The sequence below is a fragment of the Herpailurus yagouaroundi genome, unplaced genomic scaffold (assembly GCF_014898765.1).
Source record: "Herpailurus yagouaroundi ecotype Mexico unplaced genomic scaffold, PumYag 140, whole genome shotgun sequence".
Lineage (NCBI taxonomy): Eukaryota > Metazoa > Chordata > Mammalia > Carnivora > Felidae > Herpailurus > Herpailurus yagouaroundi.
Window position 1 is genome coordinate 63,388,940 of NW_024412395.1, and position 13,602 is coordinate 63,402,541.

The window sequence follows — 13,602 nt, forward strand, 5'->3', positions numbered from 1 at the left end:
TGCCACATTGGGCTCTGTGTTGACAGCTCAGAGCCTAGAGCCTGCTTCAAATTCTGTGTCTCCCTCTCTCTCTGTCCCTCTTGTGCTCAACAGGCTGTCTCTTACTTTCTCAAAAATATACATACATACTTACATACATAAATAAATTTCCTAGTTCTAAACCACTGCTCATTTTAACACATGACAAAGCTAAACGGAAGTCTCCAATAATAATCACTCTGGTACACTGATAGTATGATCTCAATTTTCATACAAATCCATACGAAGTTCATACAAATGCAATCTACAGTAAAGACAAAAACTATAACAGAATTACATATTTCTTTAAGGTTACTGTGTTCAAAATCTAATTCTATCTACCAAAAATATATCAATGACTGTAAACCTAATGGCAAAATAATTAAATGAAGAGCCCATACTTAGTGGTCAATAAAAAAGGTGTCAATCTGAATTCCAGCTGGCTCAGTCAGAAGAACATGCAACTCTTGATCTGGGGGTCGTGAGTTCGAGTCCCACATTGGGTACAGAGATTATTAAAAAAAAAATTAATAAACTAAAAAAAAATTGGACAGATTACTTAACCTCTCCAAATTCAACTCCTTTATCCAGAAATAAGTATGTACATCACAGAACTAAAGACAAAGAAAAAAAATATAAACAGCATACAATGGCAGCTAGCATTAATTTCATTACACACTTTTTTTTGACAATAAAGAGATGAAACTATTTAATTCTAGTAACAAATAAAGTTAATTCTAGTAACAAATAACTACTGGAGCTGACCCAAAATTACTGTTGGAATTTAACTGATGTGAACATTCCTAGGATATTATCAAACAATAACATGGATTAGATTTTCAATCATCCTAGTCAAGAAGGACAATTACTTCTGACACTGACAGTTTTTCACCTGAGCCTCCTCATTTTTAACATATTGGACATAGCTAGCTAGTAGCTATGTTCATTCCTTTAAATTTTTCTTACAAAGTATACAAGCAATAGATTAAGGACCCTAATTTCATTTATATGTAAACTGCATCCATGATGCTTCATTTTTATTTTTGTAAAGAATCTAATTTAATCAAAAGGTAATAAAATATGCATGCACATATGTTAGCATTTGCACAGAAAAGCATGTAAGTATACAAGGTTTATTTTTAAAAGTAGGAAATGGGTAAGCAGAGAAATTTCTGAAGTGACACAACTCTGTTATGTTTGAATTTCTAACAATAAACAGGAATACAATAAATATATTCCTTTTGTAATCATTAAAAAATCCTTAATATTTAAGTTACTTAACAAGTCCACAAAGGATAATCTATCATTGCTACTTAAAAAAAATAAAAATGGGGTCCCTGCGTCGCTCAGTTGGTTGAGCATCCGACTTCGCTCAGGTCATGATCTCACAGTTCGTAAGTCTGAGCCCCCACATCAGGCTCACTGCTATGGGCACGGAAGTGGATTTGGCTCCTATGTCCCCCTCTCTCTCTGCCCCTACCTAGCTCGTGCTGTCTCTCACAAAATAAATAAAATATAAAAAAACAAAATTAAATTAAAAAATAAAAATAATTTTTCGTATTTTTCAGTGATCTTTATTTCCTCAGCCTACCATCCAATATAACAAGAAAAAAATTATCAAATCCTCATTTTTACAAGCAGCATTCATTAAAAAATAAACTTACAAATAGACATAATAGGATCTGTTTAAATAAATAATATATATTATTTAATTCAGGTTTATGGAGAGATGTTTCCTTCTTAACATACTTAAGGCTCTCATGAAACCCCCCTGGGGGGGGGGGGCGGAATCTCATACTAACAACACTTACTACTCCAGAACTTGCCACAAACCAATCTTTGGAGGATGTTTCTGCTCCTGATTGATGAATAGAGAAAATAATACCCTAAATGAAGAGAAAGAGAACACTGAAAGAGAAAACTAAAGCTGGTTCCCCTCCCTTTACCTTGCGCTACACCCCTCCTTCACATGCATCTTTTTTTTTTTCTCCATTAAATAAGCAGGTACCAGCTAAGGACTTTCAATTTTTTTATACTCCTATTCATTTTTTCCTCATAAAATAAATGTATCCAAAATCATGGGGAGAAGACTATGAAAAAAAAAGAGAGCCTCTAATAAAAAAAAATTTTTTAAACAAGTGAAAACAGGGGCGCCTGGGTGGCGCAGTCGGTTAAGCGTCCGACTTCAGCCAGGTCACGATCTCGCGGTCCGTGAGTTCGAGCCCCGCGTCGGGCTCTGGGCTGATGGCTCAGAGCCTGGAGCCTGTTTCCGATTCTGTGTCTCCCTCTCTCTCTGCCCCTCGCCCGTTCATGCTCTGTCTCTCTCTGTCCCAAAAATAAATAAACGTTGAAAAAAAAAATTAAACAAGTGAAAATACATTGAAATCTGCAAACACACACCATTCAAAAAAAAAGTCTGCAATAGTTGGGTGGGTCTTTTCTTCTTTTCCGTTGTTTAGAATTAAGGCAATGATGTAACTAGAAAAATCACGCAAATATTAACTGAGACCTTTCTAGTAAAGAGTTATCGTTCATATTAGTGATAGGTAGGAAAAAAAAAGGAGACTTTGAAAAAACAAAATAGAAATATTTGCTCAACTCAGCAAAAATGTTCTGGTATTTGGGAATGTGTTTGCTAACAGCAGCAAAATTTCAGAAAAAAACAAACATTGCCCCCCCAAAAGTTGCTGAGACTCCTAAATAAACACTTACATTCATGAAAGTTTTAAACTATTTTAACACTGTTATTATCTTTTATCTTCACAAACAATCCTGTGAAGTAGGCAGAGCAGGCATTATCTCTGCATTATGGAAACTAAACTGAGCTCAGTTACTATTTAAAATGGGCCACTGTAAACATTATAAAGATAAGATAATGAGAGCTAGAATGGACTTTAACATTCCTTTTACAGTTAATTTTCCTCTGTTTTACAGATGAGAAAAAATAAAGCTCAGGGAAGTCAAGACATCTCCGATGTTACAAAACGCTCAGTGACAGACTGAAGACTGGAATGCAGGTCTCCTAAGCCCTGGCCCACTACTGTACTTCGAGTACCACACCACAGTCAGATATAAAAGTACACTGGAAAATGTTAAAAATCAACACGTAGGTAAGTAGCATTACCAGGTCTGGAAAAAGACATATTTTTCAACAAAAAACAGAATTTTTAAGGAATTAAGACAAAGAAATGTAAACATAAAACTACCTACCACCTTCATGTCTTTTCCTAAACTCCTCCTACACCTGTTCTTTCCTTTTTTTTTTTTTAAATGTTTATTCTGAGACAATGCATGCCCTCAAGCAGGGTAGGGGCACAGAGACGGCAAGAAAAAAACCCAAGCAAGCAGGCTCGTACTGCCAGCACAGAGCCCAAAGCTGGGCTTGAACTCAAAACCATGAGATCATGGCCTGAGTGGAAATTTAGAGTCAGACACTTAACCGACTGAGCTACCCAGGCGGCGACTCCTTCTGTCCTCACGTAAGGATGTGATTAGTCTATAAGTTCGTTAAAATTTCCATAACCTGTACATATTAAGATCTCAAATTTTTTTCAGCTGATCGATTTTCTTTTAAAAAAAAGTAAAACGGGCACCAATGGGTGGATCAGCTGGCTGAGGATCCAACACTTGACTTGGGCTCAGGTGATGATCCCAAGGTCTTGGGATCAAGCCCCATGTCGTGCTCCACGCTGGTCATGGAGCCTGCTTGGGATTCTCTCTCTCCCTCTGCCCCTCTCCCCAACTCGCGTTCTAATAAATAAAAATAATAAATAATAATAAATAAATAAAAAGGCATCTTCAATAACCACATTCCTGTAATAAGCATTAAAGTGTGTGTATATATATACTATATATACATATATATACATGTATATACATATATAAATATAGATAATAGATTTTTTTAAGTAGGCTTCATGCCCAGCATGGAGCCCAATGCAAGGCCTGAACTCAGGAACCTGAGATCAAGACTGAGCTGAGATCAAGAGTCAGATGCTTCATCAACTGACCCACCCAAGCACCCCAGTATATTATTTCTTATTACAGTAACTTATGAAATTATTTTACTCAGGTCACTTTAAGTATCTTCACTGTGTATGCTCACTAAAATATTTCCATGTAGACTTCCAACTGAAACAGGAATCAGATCTGATAGACAATCTAATGCATGTACGCATTAATAAAAATGTGATAATTGATTGGTAGACATGTATTATGCAGTGGAAGGTTTTTTTTGAGAACTGTAAGAGATTGGGATTAAAAAGATGTAGCTTATACAGTCATAAAAATGCAGACAGCATGAACCTTATAAACACATGGTGAACCAATCTTACTCACTTTTTTTGGCAAGATTTTTGAACAAATGTTTCAATCCCTAGCCAGCCAGGAAGATATGCCAGTCTTATAGACAACTCTATAGGCTAAAAGATGCAAAAGCTATCTGATGCATTTGTATGCAAAATTGCACAAGGAGAGCAAACCAAAAGCTATTATTAAAACTAGAGCAAGATTATACACACACTCATATGTTATATATGTCATATATGTTAAATGCGTATATATATTTTTTAACATGCCATATATGTTAAATATATACATTGTACATATGTGCACCAATATATATGCACATATATATATATATATGTATTATTCATCCATTTCAACAAGACTTAATGGAAAACTCTGGACCAGGTAAGGCCCCAAGTACCAGTTATTCAAAAATGAGTTAACACCGTCCGTGCCCAGAGGGAACGTAAGGCAAGATAGACAAAATATTTCTCAATAAACTCTAAATATGCGTTAAGTGCTGAAATATAACAATAACTCAAATATTTGACAATTGAATGGAATAATCACGTTCAAATCATTTCAAATTTCAATAGCTCAGTAATATAAGAACCTGAAGCTTCTCAAAACAGGAAGTGAAAAAAGCAAGCGTTTAAGGCAGTGAACTGAAATAACAGGAGTTCAAACGCTTCAAGTTTGTTTTAATTTTGTGCAATTTATGAAGGTAGAATAGGTAAAGTTTGGTTGTGTTTATACCATAAAAATGTCTAAATGCATGCTTAAAAAGGTATTTTGCCCAAATACCCAAATCACTTTTGATGTTACTCTCACTTCCTTTTCTGAAAACCATCGTAACCATTTCCTTTAACCACAATACCACAGGTCTAGTAATTTTTAGTACCGTTTGCCTTGCTTGTTTTTTAAGACAAAGTTCATATAGGAACTAATTTGAAAGTTTGTTAAGGAGCATAATATCACAAGAAAAGTTCAAGTCAATACAACCTGTAAGTAGTACTATCTAAAATTAAGTTGTTTCCATCTACCATAAATGTATAACCAAAGCTCTTTGGTAAATGCAGAGGGCTTCTTTGTGATGACGCTGAGCTCCTGCCACAGAAGATGTAACAAACTGAATAGACATGTTGCAGTTGCCCTCTCCAGATTTTACTGAGTTTAGAGGCAAATCAATCCTTGCATTCAGGTGAGCAGCAGGAACACAAGCCATCCTTATAAAAAATTTATCACTATTAAGCTAGCATAGTCTTCTCCTTTAGAATTACAACATCTATATCAAATTGTTGGAATAAATCAGTTTTAAAACTTGAACTCCATGATATGGATTTCAAAAAAATACTTCTTCAGCAGCCCTAATTTACACACATTATAATTATATTGCTATGGTCAAGCTACAAGCAATGTTCATGATATAGTTAAAATGCCAACAAAAATAATTATGAAAACATGACATCAAATACACACTGCAAACTCAAAAAATGGTAGAGTGTGCCCAAAAATCTCTTTAATTTGCTCTTCACCACGTTCTTTGAAACTTACTAACCTTGCCTTAAAAGGAAAACGATTTTGGTCTGTTTTCTCTCAAGATAAATTAATACAATATTTGTCCTATCTTTACATCTATTTCTCTTAACTCCAACTCAGCCTTCCATTTCTTATTCTACTGAGGCCATCTAAAGACTTTCGATGGGCCTTTGAGTTACAACTACACAAATTTTCCTTACATGTTATAAACCAGCAGTAATAGCAACATATTTACAGTTCTAATTGTACCGACACCGAACTTTAAGAAATGGTGTTTCGGTGCTATTAGATAGACATGGTTGCAAAAACTAAGAGGAGGAGTAAAGAGGGATGGGAGAGAAGGTTGTTATTCCTGTTCTCGTGACTCACAGCCCAGAAGTATTTCAGAAGAAAATTGGTTCCACCCTCACTTTCCCCTCCTCTCTACCTTCAAAATGAAATAATTCCAAATTGTCAACATGCTCTCAAACGACTGTTATTTAGCAATCCAAAATAAAGTGGCAAGTGGAGGAGATGCGGGGTTCATCCCGATTAGCCATTCCCTTCCCACATCCACACACTTACACACCAAAAAACTGAGACAAAATTGCTACCATCTCCGACAGATTCCTACCATTCAACCTCAGTTATGAACACCCAAGTTTTCCTATCTCCTCCCCCCTCCCCCAACCTCGCCCACCCTCTGCCCTCCCTTTCCTGTAGACCCCGCTCCGGGGGCGGGGGCGCCGAGGAGGGGGCGGCAGCGGCGCCCCGGGCCCCGCGCCGGCCCGGCCGAATCCCGCCGCCGGGAGCTGGGAAATGGCTTCTCTCTGCCTCCGGCCGGCCCGCCCGCCACCGGGGGAGGCGCCGGGACTCCGCAATAGGCCGCGGCGCTTCTCGGCGACCCCGGGCCCGGCCTGACGCGGCACTGCCGTGATTTTTGCCTCGGGCGCCGCCCGCTGCCCCCACCCCCGGCTTTCCCCGGCCGTGCGTCCTTCCTCCGCCCGCCCGCTGCCCCCGCCGCGATCTCGCCGGCCCGTGCGCACCTTTTTGATGTTGTAGAGGCGAGTCAGCATACCGACGCCCCGGTCGTTGAGGATGGTGAGCTTCTCCGCCAGCTTCTGCTGACTGGGCTGCAGCACGGAGCGCGACATGGTGGTGCTGGTGGTGGTGCCGCCGCCGGCCGCCTCGCACCCAGTCACCGGCCCGCGGCCTCCGCCGCAACCTCTGTCGGGCCTCCTCCCCCACCGCCCGCGACCTCCGTCTCAGGGGAGAGCGCCCATGACCCTTGCGCCCCAATCCCGCGCCGGTGACTGAGCGAGCCGCGGCAGACGCCTCGGGGGTCCCTTCCCCCGTAGGAGCCCGCGTCCCGGCAGCCTCCTGCCTTCCGCCCGCCGCCCTTCCGTCCCCACCCCCGGCGCTCTCCGCCCCAGCCCCCACCGAGCCGCCTTCCCCGGCTCCTCCACTAGGTGTGGCGGCGGCGGCGGCGTCTCCGGCGGCTGAGAACGAGGCCGCTTCCCGCAGCCCAGGACGAGCGCTCGGTCACCTGATCGGCCGCGCCGGCGCCCCCGCGAGGCCGGACGGGGAACTGCGCCCTGGGGGCCTTCGCCTGCCCCGCCCGGCTCGCCGCTGCCGCTGCCGCTTCGGACCCCAGTCCCGGCCCCCCGCGCCCGCTGCGCTTGATCCCAGTGTGGGACTCCTAACCTGAGATCAAGTGGAGTCGCATTTCCACGCTCGTCCCGCTTCGCCCCACACCCTTCTACAAGTTCCCAAAAGTTGCCTTTCTGCACCACCTGCCTAAAGAAATCAGCAGAAGTCCGGGGGGGGGGGGGGGGGGGGGAGCGTTTAAGGCGACTTTCGTCTAAGAGTGGGCTGGAGGCTCCAAGCTCTTTTTCCTCCCACCGCTTGACAGACGCTTGTCGCTGAACACAGCAGATGTTGTGCTCCACGAGGCGGGCATCGCCTCTCCCATCCTCCCTATCCCATCCCTACCCCCCCTGCCTGAAGACAGTTTTTGAGAGGGGAGGTCGGAAGTGAGGGCAACTCAAGTTCCTGAGATAATCGGAATCCGGAATTTGTTGACTAGCAGCACCCATCCGGAGAAGACGCAAAATAGGCCCTGGCATGAGGGAGGCAAAAGATAAATGCTTGTTCAGTGAATGAAGGAACGCTCGCATTTTGCCAGGCCTCCACCCTAAATCCCACCCCTTCTTGGAAACATTCTACTTTTCCATCTTTTTGTTTTTTCCTGATCGATTTCTTCCCGGCTACTTCTTCCAAGACTACTCCCTCTAGTCAAATGTATTAGACTTGGTTCCAAAAGTGAACGAATAAAGGACTTATGTAACTGACTGGCATGAGGCGTTCTAGCCAAGAGGATTCATACTGCTTTGATTATTTCTGGCCTTAATTTCTTTCAATGTGTTAATCTTTGTATTATATTCATTAATTTTTAGTGTTACGACACAATGTTCTGCCACCTTCAATAAAATATATACTAAGAGTAAATAAGCTATCGTTAGATTGATCTAAATGCCTTATGAGAAGGAAATTGTGATGAACAGCTTTTAAAACATTTTTTAAAGCTAGCGAATGTACCATCCTACAGAAATATTTATTTTATTATCTTGACAAGAGAAAGGGAGTGGACTAAATGCATTTGAGTTAAGGGGCATTAAAGAAGTCCAACACCCACCAGAAAGTCTATCATACCTGACACTGCTTGAAATTCTACACATAGAAAGAATTTCATTGCCTTTGAATGAAGGCTTTGTACCTAAAGTGTCCTTTATTTTCTTTTTTCTTTCTTTCTTTTTTTAATGTAAACACCTCAGAGATCACCTATTGAGCTATTATTACTCAGTTAAGTGTTGGGGGATTTACTTTCCAACGTGATAGTTAAACTTTCAGTTTAGAGGAGGCAAGCATCTGGAGCCTGCCACAGTGAGAGCAGACCTGGGAAATGCAAAACTGCAAAGGTGTTTGGGACAATTGGATAAGAAAACTGAAAGATGTTCAACGTTGAGGGAAAGATGTGCTCTTTTGGGGGACCACACACAAATTTAGCTAGATGCAGAACTACAGAGTGCACCAATGAAAGTTTGCATCATTTTCTAGTTTTTCAAAAGTGCTGCAAAAAAAGAACGAGAAAAATGGCACCATATTACAATTTGAACACAACTGCTACTCAAGAAAAACCACTATCATGTTTCTATATGAACTTGAACAGTTGTACCTGCTTATAATTCAGAATACCTAATAGAGGGAGAACTCTGTAGATGTTAGTCTCATGATTCAATTTTTATTATAACTAATTTCTAGACATATTGACCCTAGAGTGAATGGAATATGCCTATTTGAGTAAAAGAGTTTATGTCTAAATGAGGTATTCATAATTCTTGCATTTTTTTCTATATTTTGCATCAAAAAGCATTTTGTTACTAAGATTCAACCCTTTCAGTGTTTGTCTGTATGTGTAAAAAGTATACTGTCAGAGCTAGGGTAATTATATATTTTGCCACGTACATATGATTTTATGGCAATTATAGTAAGTATATCATTTTATAGTTTCATTCATTTCTTCAGTCTCTGAAAATATCTTATACCATGCTAATCAGCCTGTAAAGGTATTATGAAAATTGTGCCTGTTGTGGTTTTTTCCTACCATAGCTTTCTGGAAAAGCATAAAATTTTAAAAATGATTAGTGAGCTAAGTTTCAAAAGCATTATTGAAGATTTGATTTCCCTCATCATATACAGCAGTCTTCACAGTTATTTTTGGTACTAAAGATTTCCAAACACTTTCCTTCAGTTAAGAGATTTCTACTGTTTTGTCCCTAGAACATATTCAGGGATCATTAAAATTATTATAAGCCTTCAGAGAGATAGATGTAGAGAGTAGGTAATAGCTTCAAATTTATAGTGATCTTAGAAAATTAACTAGTAAAATTAACTAGTGGAGACCAATATGCCTAAAACGTGAATTTTATTGTATGTAAATTATCTCAATAAATCTGATTCTTAAAAAAATAAGAATTTTGGAAAATAATTTTTTGAGGTAAGTATAACGATTCTCACTGGAAAATATTTAAATTGGATAAGGAGGAGTGAAGTTGGCTTCATAGAAGAATTTATAATAGAATTACAATTTATGACTCCCAAATATATTTTATAATGATTCAAGTATAAAATTCTACTCACAAAATTTCAGAAACTATGGCACACAACTTTTATATAGGGTTTACATAAAAACATTCAATCATTGACAGTGACAATTGTGGATGGGTTTAAAGAGTATTATTCAGTTCTTTGTAATATATTAAATCAAATATTTAAAATGTGCAGAGTACTGTTGTTCTAGAAGGGGATATGAAACTGTTATAAGATGTAGATTTTGATCTTGAAGTCACATCCTGGTGGAATAGAAATATGCATAAGGAGATACAATGAGGCAGCCTGAGATACAAGACCACAGGAGAAGACTTAGCACAATTTCAACCGGAAACGTCTAAGAGCCCTTTTCAGAATACGGGTAGCTTACATTTTAACTTTGAATGAGAGCAAAGTCTTGGACTTTTAAACCTGTAGAAAATGATATTCAACAAAGTTTAACTTTAGTAAATGCAAAATAGCGGGAAAGTGCAGGAAAATAAAAAGAATGTTCATTGCATACACAAAAGACACAATGGGAAATATAGGTAGAAAGAAAAATGGAACAGAAAATATATAGCCTTATGAATGGTAAGAAAGGGGAAAAAATTCAATGAAGAAAGATAGAAAAAAATGGGATAAAAATGGTGACTTTTGGAGATTTGAGGATAATAAAGATAATTTGAAACAGTTGCTGACTGTGACAAGTATTACCGATTATCCTTCAATATGTATGGTCTCTTTCTCCCCTAGAAATAAAATAAAGACTACATTTCCCAGCGTCTCTTGCAGCCCACTGTGGCCATATGACTGATATTCTGGCCAATAGGATATAAGCTTTCAAGAAGCTTCCTTAAGAGACTGCTGCAGCTTTCCTTTTGCCAGTTCTTCCCCACTTTCTTCATTCGGCCACATGAAAGAAGGATGCTATGACTGCTATCTTGGACAATAAGGACAATGGCCACGTACTAAGGATGGCAAAAATAGAAATAGAAGGTGTACGTGGGCTTTTTAGAGCAGAACTGCCATACCAAACCTTGCCTATCCTAATCTGGATTGTGTGTGAAAGAGAAACTTTTATTTAAGCTTCTTTTGTTAACTGTTGTTTATTTTAGCCAAACCTGACACTAAATATTAACAATTTTTGTGGCCAACATGATAATATCTCTACTAGGAATCAAATAAGGGATAGAAATTAAATTTAACATTGAAGTGTTTTTGCACTATGTGTTAGGTGCTACAATTTGAGTTACATTTCCTCATCTATTTGTCTCAACGATCCTTTGAGATATTATCCTCTTCATTTTATAAGTGAGGAAACTGGAATGCAGATAGGTTTTTTTTTTAATTGCCATAGAAAGTGTTAAAGCTGGTATTGGATCCTTTTCAGTCTGACCGAAGTTCGTGCATACTCTTAATTACTGTGATGTCACTGCAGATCAGTTGGATGACATAAATTTGTCATGTAACCCACTAAACATGATTCTACAGTTTCTTCTAAAGTCCTTTAACTGTGCTCAAACCTTTATAAATAATCCCCTCATTAAAATTTCTTCAGATAACAGCTAGGCTGTCATATTTTCCCCTGACTAATATATGAGTTTTTCTAGTAGCTTTCTTTAGCTTTGTTTTCTCCAGAATATAGGATGAAAATTATTTCATTATTGCTTTTTCCTAATCATGAGGAAGATTTAAACTTTTTTAAATCACTTAGGCAAGCCAGATTTCTGGTGTTTCCAGAAAAATCTTAAGGCAAGAAGAGAGAAAAATTGATGAAAGGTATCTTTTTGAGTTCTTGGGATAAAGCCTTTTAAGTAGGATGTTTCTTGTCAAAGGTACTGTTCCACTTATTCTTAAAGACAAAAACATCATTCTTTTTCCCATCAGACTTCAGAAATATATAACGAAATTTCTCACAACCTGAGAATCATGCAGCTGATATATATTAGTTTTACCTGTCCTCCCTCCCACTGTTTGGGAAACTGCTACATTCTGACAGAATTGAGTGCAGAGAGAGAAATGTGAGTCAGGCAATGGGAAGGGTCAGGCACATATAAGATAGAAATTAATGGAGTTTTTCAAGGAATTATCATTTTTAAAAATTGGTGTTTGTTTGTGGTAAGCTCCGTGCCCACCACAGAGCCCAACACGGAGCTCATACTCATGACCCTGAGATCAAGAGTTGGATGCTCAACCAACTAAGCCATCCAGGCACCCACAAAAATTGTTTTAAAGACTAAATATAGGGGTGCCTGGGTGGTTCAGTCACCCCCAGTTTAGCATCTGACTTTTGATATCTGCTCAGGTCGTGATCTTGTGGTTGTGAGATCAAGCCCCCCATAGGGATCTATATTCAGTATGGAGCCTACTTGGGATTCTCTATCTCTCTCTTTCTATGCCCCTCTTCCTCTCATTCTCTCTCTCTCTCTCTCTGAAAATAAATGTTTACAAAAAAAAAAGAAAAAAAAAAGACTACATGTAGCCAGACTATAATGTAATCAGAGAAACCAACTTTGAGTGAAGTATGGAAAAGGACAACAGAAGATTTCACTGTTGTTTAACAATGGTCACAGAGAGGGTAGACAATAACATATATGCTACATCAATACTTCAAGTTCTGTTCCTTTCCATCCAAAGACAACCAGGTATGATAATTTACTCCACTAAAAATTAAGAAAGAAAATAGGGAAAAGTTGGAGCAACAGTATCCCAGTACCTGTAGTAAATGAAGTAAGGAGGTAGGACTTAGCCAGAGATCGCAACTTGGTATTGCAAAGGAGTAATGAAGACAGGCTTAAATGAAACATAAGATGTCTCCGTAGTTAGCAGAAGAGATGCCAGAAATAGAACTGATCCGAAAAGTTCAAAAAGAAAATGATGAAAAATTAATTACGGTCTTGATCTTGACCATTCACATCAAATTAGATTCATCTTCTAGCCTGCCAAATCTTTGATAATGCACTTCACTATGTTTATTTGCTTCTGCTCTGCAAAACTAAAGATATATTTATCTTTCTTATTAAAGCCGCCCAAAGAATTTCAGTTTTCCTTGTAGAAAAATTCCAATGTATAATGAAGTTTTTAGTTTATGATTGGTTTTAATTCTTCTTGGTTATTTTCATAGTACAAAGGATTTGTGAGTTTTTTAGTTTTGTTTTAGAAATTTGTTGGGCTTAGATGAAAAAAGAATGAAATCTTGCCGTTTGCAACAACGTGGATGGAACTGGAGGGTATTATGCTAAGCGAAATAAGTCAGTCAGAGAAAGACAGATCTATGATTTCACTCATGTGGAATTTGAGAAACTCAACAGATGAACATAGGGGAAGGGAAGGAAAAATAAGATAAAAACAGAGAGGGAGGAAAACCATAAAAGACTCTTAAATACAGAGAATAAACTGAGGGTTGATGGGGGTGGGGGGATGGGGTGTGGGTTAAATAGGTGACAGGCATTAGGGAGGACACTTTTCAGGATAAGCATTGGGTTCATATGTAAGAGATGAATCACTGGGTTCTACTCCTGAAGGCAAGACTACACTGTATGTTAACTAACTTGAGAATAAAAAAACAAAAATGAAATTTATGCTTAGATTTACACTTAAATAGTGGATGATGAAATACAAATCAGTGTA

General features: G+C 38.9%; 1 protein-coding gene across 5 annotated transcripts in view; it reads right to left on the bottom strand.

Moving 5' to 3' along the window:
- The window catches only part of NCKAP1 (NCK associated protein 1), a 109,281-nt gene extending 102,193 nt beyond the window's left edge, over nt 1–7,088 (bottom strand). For 3 of the 5 annotated variants that reach the window (XM_040475581.1, XM_040475578.1, XM_040475580.1), the window contains exon 1: nt 6,870–6,977. In XM_040475581.1, coding sequence (XP_040331515.1) covers nt 6,870–6,977 — 108 coding nt within the window. Of the gene's footprint in view, nt 1–6,869 lie in introns of all 5 variants that reach the window. The other 2 variants (XM_040475579.1, XM_040475582.1) reach the window with 1 other exon arrangement.
- Nucleotides 7,089–13,602: the final 6,514 nt, after the last annotated feature.